General features: G+C 40.8%; 1 protein-coding gene across 14 annotated transcripts in view; it reads left to right on the top strand.

Annotated features, from left to right (window-relative positions):
* Ccdc171 (coiled-coil domain containing 171) overlaps nt 1-15,989 on the top strand; it is a 483,978-nt gene that overhangs the window by 223,425 nt on the left and 244,564 nt on the right. For 11 of the 14 annotated variants that reach the window (XM_039110657.2, XM_039110659.2, XM_063288312.1 and 8 more), the window contains one exon: nt 88-142. The exons of the other annotated variants lie outside the window; for them this stretch is intronic. In XM_039110657.2, coding sequence (XP_038966585.1) covers nt 88-142 — 55 coding nt within the window. The remainder of the gene's footprint in view (nt 1-87; nt 143-15,989) is intronic. 14 annotated transcript variants of the gene reach the window in all.

Below are 15,989 nucleotides of genomic sequence, written 5' to 3' on the forward strand. Positions count from 1 at the left end.
AGTATTAGTGACTTAGACTAAAGTGTAAACAAATGTAAAAAGACTTGGGTTATACTCACACTTAATCTTTTCTTTCCTTTTTTCTAGAGACAAAGAATGTGTCGCTAATCACATGAGAACAATAGAAAACATGCTTCATAAGGTAGTACATTCTAAAAATCACTCAACTTCTGTTTTGATTATTTGGTTAATTATTTTTATCTTATTTTTAAAGTTTTATTCTATTTTACCTTCTTTTTTTCTTTGTAAAAAATTCCTCTCTCATGCAATACACCCCGACTGCAGCCTCCCTTCCCCCCACTCTTCCCAGTCTTCCCCACATCCCTGAGATCCACTCCTTGGTTTTCCTTCAGAAAAGAGCAGACCTCCCAGATGCAATAAGACTGGGCATGAACTCTCACACCAGGGTTGGATGAGGCAGCCTGGTAGGAGGAAAGGGTTCCATGAGCGGGCCAAAGAGTCAGAGACACCCTGCTCCCACTGTTAGGAGTCCAAACAAAAACAGCAAGCTAACAGCCACGTCATGGACACAGAAGCTAATGACCACAGCATGGACATAGAAGACCTAGCACAGACCTTTGCCCCATTGCTGCTTCAGTCTCTGTGAATTCCTCAGTTGATTTTGTGGGCCATGTTCTCCTGCTGTCCTTGACCCCTCTGGCTCCTACAGTCCTCTCTGTCAGTCTTCTCTGGGGTCCTCCAAGCTCTGCCTAATGTTTGACTGTAGGCTTCTCCATCTGCTCCCATCAGCTTCTGGAGGAAACCTCTCTCATGATGACTGGGATAGGCAATGATCTGAGTGTAGTAGGATATCATTGACTTTTTATTTTCATTTTTTTTTTCTGAGCCATCCAGCTTCCTGATACTGGGCATCCAGACAATGTGGGGCATGAGCTCTCTCTGGTGACTTTGGTCTCAAGTTAGGTCAGTCTATGGGTTGGTTGGTTGGGCAGTTGGTGGCTTCTGAGCCACCATAGGCCCTGCACATTTTGCAGGCAGGATAGGTTGGGGACCATATGTCATTGTTTTCATTAACTGCAAAGCAGTTGAATTATTTTTAATGATTTTAAAAAAAATTAGCAGAAGCATACTTTAGAAACAATGGTGAGCAACATTGTCATTAGTTTCTTGGAATTCACTTTAGGCACTTGGTAAAACTGTGATAATTATGTTTTCTCCAAACTGGCCTAAGAGCACTGCAGTTATTTGTGGTCTTTGTTGAGTGGCCCATAGGTCACCACCATTCTCTTCATGTCCTGTGATTGGCAAAATACTGTCTATATAAACACGTGGAAAGAGAAGATATATGTTTACCTTAGTGTGGTGATTTGAATATGCTTGGCCCAGAAAGTGGTATTATTAGGAGGTGTGGCCTTGTTGCAGTAGGTGTGGTCTTTTGGAGGAAGTGTGTCACTGTGTGGGTGGCTTTGAGCCCCTCCTCCTAACTGCCTAGCTAGTCTTCTCCTGGCTCCCTTCAGATCAAGATGTAGAACTCTCAGCTCCTTCTCTAGCACCATACCTGCCTGGGTACTGCCATGCTCCTGCCTTGATGATAATGGACTGAACCTGTAAGCCAGCTCCAATTAAATGTTGTCCTTTATAAAAGTTACCTTGGTCATGGTGTCTGTTGACAGCAATGGAAACCCGGACTAAGACACTTAGCTAGGCAATAAAATGATTCAAATGGAAATGTCTTACTTAATGAGTATGTTCTTAAAATGAAAAACATATTCAACAATCTATTATTTTTAAAATGGATTGCTTTTGTATTATAAACTGTGACATGATATATAGTAATTAGCAGCATAAATTCATTAACATTAGTAAAAAGTTGTTGGCAATACACTGTTAGCACCATCTCCTAGAGGAAGAGATGCGTTCATTATTATTTATTAATTCATGTATTGTGTATGTGCGAGTATATGTGCATGCATGCAAATGTGCATGTGTGTGTGTTTGCAAGCACACTCACATGGTACACTATCCTTCTATCATGGGGGTTTTGAGGATTGAACTTGGGTCGTCTGGCTTATGTGCTTTTACCCACTGAGTCATCTTGGCAGCCTCCCATTATTTAAAATCAGTGTTATTTACACATTTGTGTTATTGTCTAATTGACAGTTTTTAAAATGCAAATACCTAATACTTTTAAGAAGTATTATATATAGAAGTAATGAGTAGCATTTAGAAGAACTTTAATACTCTAAAGCTAATACTTTTAAAGAGATGAAGTAATAGTAAACTAATATTTAATACATCTTAATACTTAAAAAAACACTTGGTCCCCCCTTTTCTGAAGAGAAAGAGAGGAGGAGTGGATGAGGAGGAGAGGGAGAAAGGACTGAGAGGAGAGGGGAAAGGGAAAACTGTAGTCAGGATGTAAAATAAATTAATTAATTAAAATTAAAACCCCACAGAAATAAAAAGTAAAGCATTGTGCTAAAAAAAAGCAAAAACAAAAAACAAATAAAAACCCCACTAGGTTACTGTGTTCTTTGAAGTTTTGAAAATGACATTTTTTAAATCACTAAAAACATTTTAGAAAAGTCTAATAGTTTGAGTTCTACTTTCATTTAAGTTTCTTTAAAACCATAATTGTTTCCCCTGAAATTTTAGCCAGTAGTAAATTCAGTACTGAAACCATATATGGGTTTGCTTCAGATCTGAAATTTAGATTTTCAGTGAAGTGCATCTTTTTTTTATTTGTATCTGCTGTATGTTAGGATGGAAAGATACATACACTCACACACACACAAACACCCACACATACATGCACACAAGCACACACAGCATCCCGACATATATACATATATATATGCATTAGTATATATATATCAATAATACAGTTTTTAATTATAAATGAAAAAAGGGAGAAACTTGCACGTGGGTGGCTCTTGATACCTACCTGTTTTGCACCTGTGGTTTTAACTAAACATAGATTGTGTGTGTGTGTGTGTGTGTGTGTGTGTGTGTGTGTGTGTGTATGTATATGTGTATGTATGTTGATGTATGTTTATTCATGTGTGTGTACAATAATGTCTTGTGGACAAGTGTGTATGCATATATTTGGAGACCAGAGGTTAGTATCAGTGTTTTCCTCAGTCTCTGTCCACTTTGTTCTGGAACAGGCTCTCTCCCTCACTCTACCTGGAGCTCACTAATTAAGCTAGCTTGGCTGGCCAGTGAACTCCAGGGATCTGTCTGAATTATAGTCCCCACTGTTGAATTTTAGATGTGTACCACCGATTCTGCCTTCCATGCGGGGTGTGTTGGTCTGAACTCTGGTCCCTGTGTTTGTATAGCAAACATGCTACTGACTGAACTAGCTCCTAAGCCATCACATCTCGGATCTTCTTGGTAAAGAAATAATATCTGTGCTAAATTAAACATGTAGACACTTTTTCTGTCCTTCTCAAATTGCACAGATAACCAAAATACAGTTTGTATAGAATTGACATTGTTTTAGGTGTGTGTAATCTAGAGATGATTCAAAAGCTGTGGGAGAATAAGGAGTTGTTCAGTGGCAGAATGTGCAGTCAGCATGTGCGAAGCCTGAGTTCCCTACCTAGCAGCAACAACAGAAACGATACAGAGCACATGGGAAGACAATGTAAGACACACGGCAACACTGCATCACCATGACAGGGAATCAACATCTTTGGATTCTGTGTCTTGAGTAAGTCAACATCTCATCCTGGAGCCAGTACCTGGAGGACAGGTATAGTTTTTTTTTCCAAAGAATAATTTTGATTGTTTTAAATCATGCATTTATTGGATCAGAAAGAGGGCTCAGCAGTTAATGGTGCTCTTCAAGAACCTGAGTTCAATTCCCAGCACCCACATCAGGTGGGTCACAACCGCCTGTAACTCTAGCTCCTGGGGATTCTGATGCCTCTGGCCCCTGTAGGCATGGACACTCATGTGCACATACCCACATACAGACATATAATTAAAAAGCACAAAATTATAACCATGTATTCATTGATGCCTCCATTTTGAAATAGGGTCTTGTCTTGTATTGCATGTTGGCCTCAAGATCACCATCCTCCTGCCTCAATCTCCCAATGCTAGGATTACAGGAATGTGTTTTTATACCTGGTGATGTGAGTTTATGATGGAGGTCAGAAGTTAAATTTTTATTGATATTCTTAGGGGATCGATTTCAGGTGTAGGGGTTAAGAAAAAGAAACCTGAGGAAGAACTTTCAGTGCTTCATGCAGTATATTTAAGAGACACTCATTTCTCTATTGAGTTGAATTCCCAGCTGGTTTTGTATTTTGGGAAATCGATATCTATTGAGTTTTTCTTTTACAAAAAACGTTAATAATTTTAACCACTTAAAATGTACAATGTATAATTCAGGTCCTCGATGGCTCAGTGTTTGAGATCACTCGCTACTCTTGCAGAGAGAACCTGAATTTGGTTCTGAGCACCGACATCAGGCAGCTCACAGACACCTGTACGTTCAGCTCTGGGAATATAACACGGTGGGTACCTGCACATATGTGTGCATGTACCAGCCCCCACAGAGGCACAAATAGACACACACACATAAATCTTACAGTGCATAGTCCAGTGATTTCGATACATTCGCATTTTCATACAGTGCTCATATTAGCTAATTGTATAATCGTTGAATCACCCTGAGATAAATTGTGTTCACTAAGCAATTATTTCTTGCATATTTTTCATCTACTTCTGACAGACACTCATCTATTTTCTATCTCCTTGGCTTTTTTAAAAATTCTGGATAGTTGAAATAAATAGAACCATACAATATATATCCTTTGTTGCTTGGCTCCTCTCATTCAGTATATTTTGTTCAATAATTTTTGTTTTGCTCAAATTTTTTTTGCTCAAATTTTTGGGCATGTGCTAATGGCTCATTCCTTTTTATGGGAGAATATTACTCCATTATATTGGTATGTCACGTTTCCATAGTTCCTAGGCTAACTTAGATTCCTACCAGCAGTATAAATGGTTCCTTCCTCTCTATCACCTTATTATTCTTTTTTATTGGATATTTATTTACACTTCAAATGTTATCCCCCTTCCTGGTTTCCCCTGTGCAAACTTCCTATCCCAGCCCCTCCCCCTGTTTATGTGAGGGTGCTGCCCATCCACCCACTCCCACCTCCCCACCCTGGCAGCTCCCTACACTGGGCATGGAGCCTCCACAGGCACTTTCTTATTCTTCCAAGCATGTGATGTTTGCCTCGATAACAGACATTCTAAATGGAATGAATTTCAACTTAATCTTGATTTCTGCTTCCTTTATTGCCAAAGATGTTGAAATTGTTTTCCCATGTATTTATCGGCCTTTTGTATTTCTGGGTACAACTGTCTATTCAACTTGCTTGCCTACTTACCGATTAGATGGTTTGTTCTTTTGTTGTTTACGTTTTCGAATCGAGTCCTTTGTACATTCTACATATTACAGTGTTGCCAGATGAGTAGCAGAGAGTTTATCCCATTCTGTAGGCTGGCTTTCCACTCAGTTATTTCTTTTGCCATGCAGCTCATAAGCTTTTGCAATTTCTATGGTTTTATTTTTTTATTTTTTTGAATGTGGGAATTTCTTTTATTTATTTATTTTTTTCCATCTTTATTAACTTGAGTATTTCTTATTTACATTTCGATTATTATTCCCCTTCCCGGTTTCCGGGCCAACATCCCCCTAACCCCTCCTCCTCCCCTTCTATATGGGCTTCCCCTCCCCATCCTCCCCCCATTACCACCCTCCCCCCACAATCACATTCACTGGGGGTTCAGTCTTAGCAGGACCCAGGGCTTCCCCTTCCACTGGTGCTCTTACTAGGATATTCATTGCTACCTATGAGGTCAGAGTCCAGGGTCAGTCCATGTATAGTCTTTAGGTAGTGGCTTAGTCCCTGGAAGCTCTGGTTGCTTGGCATTGTTGTTCATATGGGGTCTCGAGCCCCTTCAAGCTCTTCCAGACCTTTCTCTGATGATTCCTGATCTTAGTTCAATTTCTCTGGTTTTAAAAACAACATTGTGGGGTTGGGGATTTAGCTCAGTGGTAGAGTGCTTGCCTAGGAAGCGCAAGGCCCTGGGTTCGGTCCTGAGCTCCAAAAAAAAAAAAAAAAAAGAAAAGAAAAGAAAAAAACAACATCATTTGATCATATTGTCTTCCTCCCCTAACTCTTCCTGGATCTTCCCCATCCTACCATCCAGTATTATGTTTCTTCCCTCTCTCAAACCAAATCAAACCAACCCAAACCAAACTAAACCAACCCAACCCAAACCAAACCAGCCAAAAGGCATATAAAAAATATAGAGCCAAGTTTGTGTTTGTCAGTTTCTCCTGAGTATGTAGCCCACCCTAGAGTGTACTAAGTGTTCCTTCATTGGAGAAAACTGACTTTCTCCTCCTTTTGGGATATAAATTGCAGATAGCTCCATGGCCAACTGTGAAACTAATCACAGGTCTTGGCCACATTAATTGTGTCAGCTATGGCTTCTGTTTCAGAACTTGATTATTCCCATAATCCTTATGTCACTATTGTACCAGTCTATCTTGCAGACAGGTCATAATTGTAGGTCACAGGGTCTATAACTGTGTGAGACTGGTGATTGTCTCATGTGGTAACATGGGTAATGACATCACTATGAATGTTAGTCAGAACAAGTAAAGCTTTTGTTGGATATCAGCTTGATTTTTCCATGTTCAATGACATAAGTGTGTGGTGACTTCAGCAATAGGATTGTGGTAACCAATAGCATTGGTATGCGAAGTTCTGGGGTGGCAGCTGTAGAAACCCTTGGGCCAATGACTCAAGAATACTGTCGTAGTGTGGTTGTTATTGCTGTGAAGAGACACTATGACCAGGGCAACTCTTATAAGGACAACATTTAATTGGGGTGACTTACAGGTTCAGAGGTTCAGTCCATTATCATCAAGGTGGGAAGCTTGGCAGTGTCCAGGCAGGCATGGTGCTGAAGGAGCTGAGAGCTCTACATCTTGATCTGAAGGCTGTTAGAAGACTGTCTCCAGGCAGCTAGGAAGAGGGTCTCAAAGCCCAACCCCAAAGTGACACACTTCCTCCAATAGGGCCACACATCCTAATAATGCCACTCCCTGGGCCAGGCATATTCAAACCACCACAAATATGTAACCTATCCTAGTACTAGAGATTTTACTTAGTAGTATGATTTCTAGTTGGAGCACTGTCTTACTCATCATATGGTAACTCCATTTAAATATATATTGCGATATAACACTTCACACATTAGGAAACTTCATCAGTAGTAGGTTTCCATGTGGCTTTCCAAGTTGTCCTTCTTATATTCCCTCCTTTACCCAGCCCTTCCTTTCTCCCTTAATTAATCCTCCTATTCTACTTTCTACTTTATCTCTTTACTACCTTTTGTCTCTGCCTCCTTCAAAACTGCCCTACACCCCCCTGGTCCCTCAATCACCTACCTAGGTTGTACGGATATTCAGCGCATAGTTCTTTTTTTTTTTCTTTCTTTTTTTTTTTTTATTAACTTGAGTATTTCTTATATACATTTCGAGTGTTATTCCCTTTCCCGGTTTCCGGGCAAACATCCCCCTCCACACTCCCCTTCCTTATGGGTGTTCCCCTCCCAACCCTACCCCCATTGCCGCCCTCCCCCCAACAGTCTAGTTCACTGGGGGTTCAGTCTTAGCAGGACCCAGGGCTTCCCCTTCCACTGGTGCTCTTACTAGGATATTCATTGCTACCTATGAGGTCAGAGTCCAGGGTCAGTCCATGTATAGTCTTTAGGTAGTGGCTTAGTCCCTGGAAGCTCTGGTTGCTTGACATTGTTGTACTTTTGGGGTCTCGAGCCCCTTCAAGCTCTTCCAGTTCTTTCTCTGATTCCTTCAACAGGGGACCTATTCTCAGTTCAGTGGTTTTCTGCTGGTATTCGCCTCTGTATTTGCTGTATTCTGGCTGTGTCTCTCGGGAGCGGTCTACATCCGGCTCCTGTCGGTCTGCACTTCTTTGCTTCATCCATCTTGTCTAATTGGGTGGCTGTATATGTATGGGCCACATGTGGGGCAGGCTCTGAATGGGTGTTCCTTCAGTCTCTGTTTTAATCTTTGCCTCTCCCTTCCCTGCCAAGGGTATTCTTTTTCCTCATTTAAAGAAGGAGTGAAGCATTCACATTTTGATCATCCGTCTTGAGTTTCGTTTGTGCTAGGGATATAGGGTAATTCAAGCATTTGGGCTAATAGCCACTTATCAATGAGTGCATACCATGTATGTCTTTCTGTGATTGGGTTAGCTCACTCAGGATGATATTTTCCAGTTCCAACCATTTGCCTACGAATTTCATAAAGTCGTTGTTTTTGATAGCTGAGTAATATTCCATTGTGTAGATGTACCACATTTTCTGCATCCATTCCCATTGTCGTTTCCCTAATTTCTTTCTCGGCTTGTTTCTCTTTTGTGTAGAGGAAGGCTACTGATTTATTTGAGTTAATTTTATACCCAGCCACTTTGCTGAAGTTGTTTATCAGCTTTAGTAGTTCTCTGGTGGAACTTTTGGGATCACTTAGATAAACTATCATATCATCTGCAAATAGTGATATTTTGACTTCTTCTTTTCCAATCTGTATCCCCTGGACCTCCTTTTGTTGTCTGATTGCTCTGGCTAGAACTTCAAGAACTATATTGAATAAATAGGGAGAGAGTGGGCAACCTTGTCTAGTCCCTGATTTTAGTGGGATTGCTTCAAGTTTCTCTCCATTTAGTTTAATGTTAGCAACTGGTTTGCTGTATATGGCTTTTACCATGTTCAGGTATGGGCCTTGAATTCCTATTCTTTCCAGGACTTCTTTCATGAAGGGGTGTTGAATTTTGTCAAATGCTTTCTCAGCATCTAATGAAATGATCATGTGGTTTTGTTCTTTCAGTTTGTTTATATAATGGATCACGTTGATGGTTATCCGTATATTAAACCATCCCTGCATGCCTGGGATGAAGCCTACTTGATCATGGTGGATGATTGTTTTGATGTACTCTTGGATTCGGATTGCCAGAATTTTATTGAGTATTTTTGCGTCGATATTCATAAGGGAAATTGGTCTGAAGTTCTCTTTCTTTGTTGGGTCTTTGTGTGGTTTAGGTATAAGAGTAATTGTGGCTTCATAGAAGGAATTCGGGAGTGATCCATCTGTTTCAATTTTGTGGAATAGTTTGGATAATATTGGTATGAGGTCTTCTATGAAGATCTGATAGAATTCTGCACTAAACCTGTCTGGACCTGGGCTCTTTTTGGTTGGGAGACCTTTAATGACTGCTTCTATTTCCTTAGGAGTTATGGGGTTGTTTAACTGGTTTATCTGTTCCTGATTTAACTTGGGTACCTGGTATCTGTCTAGGAAATTGTCCATTTCCTGTAGATTTTCAAGTTTTGTTGAATATAGGCTTTTATAGTAAGATCTGATGATTTTTTTTCTTTTTTTTTTATTATTAACTTGAGTATTTCTTATATACATTTCGAGTGTTATTCCCTTTCCAAGTTTCCGGGCAAACATCCCACTCCCCCCTCCCCTTTCTTATCGGTGTTCCCCTCCCCACCCTCCCCCCATTGTCCCCCTCCCCCCAACAGTCTAGTTCACTGGGGGTTCAGTCTTAGCAGGACCCAGGGCTTCCCCTTCCACTGGTGATCTTACTAGGATATTTATTGCTACCTATGAGGTCAGAGTCCAGGGTCAGTCCATGTATAGTCTTTAGGTAGTGGCTTAGTCCCTGGAAGCTCTGGTTGCTTGGCATTGTTGTACATATGGGGTCTCGAGCCCCTTCAAGCTCTTCCAGTTCTTTCTCTGATTCCTTCAACGGGGGTCCTATTCTCAGTTCAGTGGTTTTCTGCTGGTATTCGCCTCTGTATTTGCTGTATTCTGGCTGTGTCTCTCAGGAGCGATCTACATCCGGCTCCTGTCGGTCTGCACTTCTTTGCTTCATCCATCTTGTCTAATTGGATGGCTGTATATGCATGGGCCACATGTGGGGCAGACTCTGAATGGGTGTTCCTTCAGTCTCTGTTTTAATCTTTGCCTCTCTCTTCCCTGCCAAGGGTATTCTTGTTCCCCTTTTAAAGAAGGAGTGAACCATTCACATTTTGATCATCTGTCTTGAGTTTCATTTGTTCTAGGCATTTAGGGTAATTCAAGCATTTGGGCTAATAGCCACTTATCAGTGAGTGCATACCATGTATGTCTTTCTGTGATTGGGTTAGCTCACTCAGGATGATATTTTCCAGTTCCAGCCATTTGCCTACGAATTTCATAAAGTCGTTGTTTTTGATAGCTGAGTAATATTCCATTGTGTAGATGTATCACATTTTCTGTATCCATTCCTCTGTTGAAGGGCATCTGGGTTCTTTCCAGCTTCTGGCTATTATAAATAAGGCTGCAATGAACATAGTGGAGCACGTGTCTTTTTTATATGTTGGGGCATCTTTTGGGTATATGCCCAAGAGAGGTATAGCTGGATCCTCAGGCAGTTCAATGTCCAATTTTCTGAGGAACCTCCAGACTGATTTCCAGAATGGTTGTACCAGTTTGCAATCCCACCAACAATGGAGGAGTGTTCCTCTTTCTCCACATTCTCGCCAGCATCTGTTGTCCCCTGAGTTTTTGATCTTAGCCATTCTCACTGGTGTGAGGTGAAATCTCAGGGTTCTTTTGATTTGCATTTCCCTTATGACTAAAGATGTTGAACATTTCTTTAGGTGTTTCTCAGCCATTCGGCATTCCTCAGCTGTGAATTCTTTGTTTAGCTCTGAGCCCCATTTATTAATAGGGTTATTTGTTTCCCTGTGGTTAACTTCTTGAGTTCTTTGTATATTTTGGAAATAAGGCCTCTATCTGTTGTAGGATTGGTAAAGATCTTTTCCCAATCTGTTGTTTGCCGTTTTGTCCTAACTACAGTGTTCTTTGCCTTACAGAAGCTTTGCAGTTTTATGAGATCCCATTTGTCAATTCTTGATCTTAGAGCGTAAGCCATTGGTGTTTTGTTCAGGAAATTTTTTCCAGTGCCCATGTGTTCCAGATGCTTCCCTAGTTTTTCTTCTATTAGTTTGAGTGTGTCTGGTTTGATGTGGAGGTCCTTGATCCACTTGGACTTAAGCTTTGTACAGGGTGATAAGCATGGATCGATCTGCATTTTTCTACATGTTGACCTCCAGTTGAACCAGCACCATTTGCTGAAAATGCTATCTTTTTTCCATTGGATGGTTTTGGCTCCTTTGTCAAAAATCAAGTGACCATATGTGTGTGGGTTCATTTCTGGGTCTTCATTTCTATTCCACTGGTCTATCTGTCTGTCTCTGTACCAATACCATGCAGTTTTTATCACTATTGCTCTGTAATACTGCTTGAGTTCAGGGATAGTGATTCCCCCTGAAGTCCTTTCATTGTTGAGGATAGCTTTAGCTATCCTGGGTTTTTTGTTATTCCAGATGAATTTGCAAATTGTTCTGTCTAACTCTTTGAAGAATTGGATTGGTATTTTGATGGGGATTGCATTGAATCTGTAGATTGCTTTTGGTAAAATGGCCATTTTTACTATATTAATCCTGCCAATCCATGAGCATGGGAGATCTTTCCATCTTCTGAGGTCTTCTTCAATTTCCTTCTTCAATGTCTTGAAGTTCTTATTGTACAGATCTTTTACTTGCTTTGTTAAAGTCACTCCGAGGTACTTTATATTGTTTGGGTCTATTATGAAGGGTGTCGTTTCCCTAATTTCTTTCTCGGCTTGTTTCTCTTTTGTATAGAGGAAGGCAACTGATTTATTTGAGTTAATTTTATACCCAGCCACTTTGCTGAAGTTGTTTATCAGCTTTAGTAGTTCTCTGGTGGAACTTTTGGGATCACTTAAATATACTATCATATCATCTGCAAATAGTGATATTTTGACTTCTTCTTTTCCAATCTGTATCCCCTTGACATCCTTTTGTTGTCTGATTGCTCTGGCTAGAACTTCAAGAACTATATTGAATAAGTAGGGAGAGAGTGGGCAGCCTTGTCTAGTCCCTGATTTTAGTGGGATTGCTTCAAGTTTCTCTCCATTTAGTTTAATGTTAGCAACTGGTTTGCTGTATATGGCTTTTACCATGTTCAGGTATGGGCCTTGAATTCCTATTCTTTCCAGGACTTCTTTCATGAAGGGGTGTTGAATTTTGTCAAATGCTTTCTCAGCATCTAATGAAATGATCATGTGGTTTTGTTCTTTCAGTTTGCTTATATAATGGATCACGTTGATGGTTTTCCGTATATTAAACCATCCCTGCATGCCTGGGATGAAGCCTACTTGATCATGGTGGATGATTGTTTTGATGTACTCTTGGATTCGGTTTGCCAGAATTTTGTTGAGTATTTTTGCGTCGATATTCATAAGGGAAATTGGTCTGAAGTTCTCTTTCTTTGTTGTGTCTTTGTGTGGTTTAGGTATAAGAGTAATTGTGGCTTCGTAGAAGGTATTCGGTAGTGATCCATCTGTTTCAATTTTGTGGAATAGTTTGGATAATATTGGTATGAGGTCTTCTATGAAGGTTTGATAGAATTCTGCACTAAACCCGTCTGGACCTGGGCTCTTTTTGGTTGGGAGACCTTTAATGACTGCTTCTATTTCCTTAGGAGTTATGGGGTTGTTTAACTGGTTTATCTGTTCCTGATTTAACTTGGGTACCTGGTATCTGTCTAGGAAATTGTCCATTTCCTGAAGATTTTCAAGTTTTGTTGAATATAGGTTTTTGTAGTAAGATCTGATGATTTTTTGAATTTCCTCTGAATATGTTGTTATGTCTCCCTTTTCATTTCTGATTTTGTTAATTTGGACGCAGTCTCTGTGTCCTCTCGTTAGTCTGGCTAAGGGTTTATCTATCTTGTTGATTTTCTCAAAGAACCAACTTTTGGTTCTGTTGATTCTTTCTATGGTCCTTTTTCTTTCTACTTGGTTGATTTCAGCTCTGAGTTTGATTATTTCCTGCCTTCTACTCCTCCTGGGTGTATTTGCTTCTTTTTGTTCTAGATCTTTTAGGTGTGCTGTCAAGCTGCTGACATATGCTCTTTCCTGTTTCTTTCTGCAGGCACTCAGCGCTATGAGTTTTCCTCTTAGCACAGCTTTCATTGTGTCCCATAAGTTTGGGTATGTTGTACCTTCATTTTCATTAAATTCTAAAAAGTTTTTAATTTCTTTCTTTATTTCTTCCTTGACTAGGTTATCATTGAGTAGAGCATTGTTCAATTTCCACCTATATGTGGGCATTCTTCCCTTATTGTTATTGAAGACCAGTTTTAGGCCGTGGTGGTCTGATAGCATGCATGGGATTATTTCTATCTTTCTGTACCTGTTGAGGCCCGTTTTTTGACCAAGTATATGGTCAGTTTTGGAGAAAGTACCATGAGGAGCTGAGAAGAAGGTATATCCTTTTGCTTTAGGATAGAATGTTCTATAAATATCTGTTAAGTCCATTTGGCTCATGACTTCTCTTAGTCTGTCTACGTCTCTCTGTTTAATTTCTGTTTCCATGATCTGTCCATTGATGAGAGTGGGGTGTTGAAATCTCCCACTATTATTGTGTGAGGTGCAATGTGTGTTTTGAGCTTTAGTAAGGTTTCTTTTACGTATGTAGGTGCCCTTGTATTTGGGGCATAGATATTTAGGATTGAGAGTTCATCTTGGTGGATTTTTCCTTTGATGAATAGGAAGTGTCCTTCCTTATCTTTTTTGATGACTTTTAGTTGAAAATTGATTTTATTTGATATTAGAATGACTACTCCAAGTTGCTTCTTCCGACCATTTGCTTGGAAAGTTGTTTTCCAGCCTTTCACTCTGAGGTAGTGTCTGTCTTTGTCTCTGAGGTGTGTTTCCTGTAGGCAGCAGAATGCAGGGTCCTTGTTGCGTATCCAGTTTGTTAATCTATGTCTTTTTATTGGGGAGTTGAGGCCATTGATGTTGAGAGATATTAAGGAATAGTGATTATTGCTTCCTGTTATATTCATATTTGGATGTGAGGTTATTTTTGTGGGCTTTTCTTCTCATTGTTTTGTTGCCAAGACGATTAGTTTCTTGCTTCTTCTAGGGTATAGCTTGCCTCCTTATGTTGGGCTTTACCATTTATTATCCTTTGTAGTGCTGGATTTGTAGAAAGATATTGTGTAAATTTGGTTTTGTCATGGAATATCTTGGTTTCTCCATCTATGTCAATTGAGAGTTTTGCAGGATACAGTAACATGGGCTGGCATTTGTGTTCTCTTAGGGTCTGTATGACATCAGTCCAGGATCTTCTGGCCTTCATAGTTTCTGGCGAAAAGTCTGGTGTGATTCTGATAGGTCTGCCTTTATATGTTACTTGACCTTTTTCCCTTACTGCTTTTAATATTCTTTCTTTATTTTGTGCGTTTGGTGTTTTGACTATTATGTGACGGGAGGTATTTCTTTTCTGGTCCAATCTATTTGGAGTTCTGTAGGCTTCTTGTATGCCTATGGGTATCTCTTTTTTTAGGTTAGGGAGGTTTTCTTCTATGATTTTGTTGAAGATATTTACTGGTCCTTTGAGCTGGGAGTCTTCACTCTCTTCTATACCTATTATCCTTAGGTTTGATCTTCTCATTGAGTCCTGGATTTCCTGTATGTTTTGGAGCAGTAGCTTTTTCCGCTTTACATTATCTTTGACAGTTGAGTCAATGATTTCTATGGAATCTTCTGCTCCCGAGATTCTCTCTTCCATCTCTTGTATTCTGTTGGTGAAGCTTGTATCTACAGCTCCTTGTCTCTTCTTTTGGTTTTCTATATCCAGGGTTGTTTCCATGTGTTCTTTCTTGATTGCTTCTATTTCCATTTTTAATTCCTTCAACTGTTTGATTGTGTTTTCCTGGAATTCTTTCAGGGATTTTTGTGTCTCCTCTCTATGGGCTTCTACTTGTTTATTAATGTTTTCCTGTGTTTCTCTAAGGGAGTTCTTCACGTCTTTCTTGAAGTCCTCCAGCATCATGATCAAATATGATTTTGAAACTAGATCTTGCTTTTCTGTGTGTTTGGATATTCCATGTTTGTTTTGGTGGGAGAATTGGGCTCCGATGGTGCCATGTAGTCTTGGTTTCTGTTGCTTGGGTTCCTGCGCTTGCCTCTCGCTTTCCGATTATCTCTAGTGTTACTTTGTTCTGCTATTTCTGACAGTGGCTAGACTGTCCTATAGGCCTGTGTGTCAGGAGTGCTGTAGACCTGTTTTCCTGTTTTCTTTCAGCCTGTTATGGGGACAGAGTGTTCTGCTTTCGGGCGTGTAGTTTTTCCTCTCTACAGGTCTTCAGCTAAGCAGAATAAGAGAGAGAGACCCAACCGCCTGGTCAGGTGGGCACTCCTGAGGCTGCAGAGCGGAAGAGACCACCAACACTGCTCACCCCTGCCCACATCCCTGGCCCAAGAGGAAACTGTATAAGGCCTCTGGGCTCCCGTGGGGGAGGGCCCAGGAGCGGCAAGAACCCTGCCTGAGACACCGCCGGAACCTGAAGGAAACAGACCAGATAAACAGTTCTCTGCACCCAAATCCCGTGGGAGGGAGAGCTAAACCTTCAGAGAGGCAGACAAGCCTGGTAAACCTGAAGAGACTGCTCTCCGCACACACATCTCGGACGCCAGAGGAAAAAGCCAAAGACCATCTGGAACCCTGGTGCACTGAAGCTCCCGGAAGGGGCGGCACAGGTCAGGGTTGCTGCCGCTGCAGAGAGCCCGTGGGCAGCACCCCACGAGCGAACTTGAGCCTCGGGACCACAGGTAAGACCAACTTTTCTGCTGCAAGAAAGCTGCCTGGTGAACTCAAGACACAGGCCCACAGGAACAGCTGAAGACCTGCAGAGAGAAAAAACTACACGCCCGAAAGCAGAACACTCTGTCCCCATAACTGACTGAAGGAGAGGAAAACAGGTCTACAGCACTCCTGACACACAGGCCTATAGGACAGTCTAGGCACTGTCAGAAATAGCAGAACAAAGT

This window comes from Rattus norvegicus, chromosome 5 (genome assembly GCF_036323735.1).
Source record: "Rattus norvegicus strain BN/NHsdMcwi chromosome 5, GRCr8, whole genome shotgun sequence".
Taxonomy (NCBI): Eukaryota; Metazoa; Chordata; class Mammalia; order Rodentia; family Muridae; genus Rattus; species Rattus norvegicus.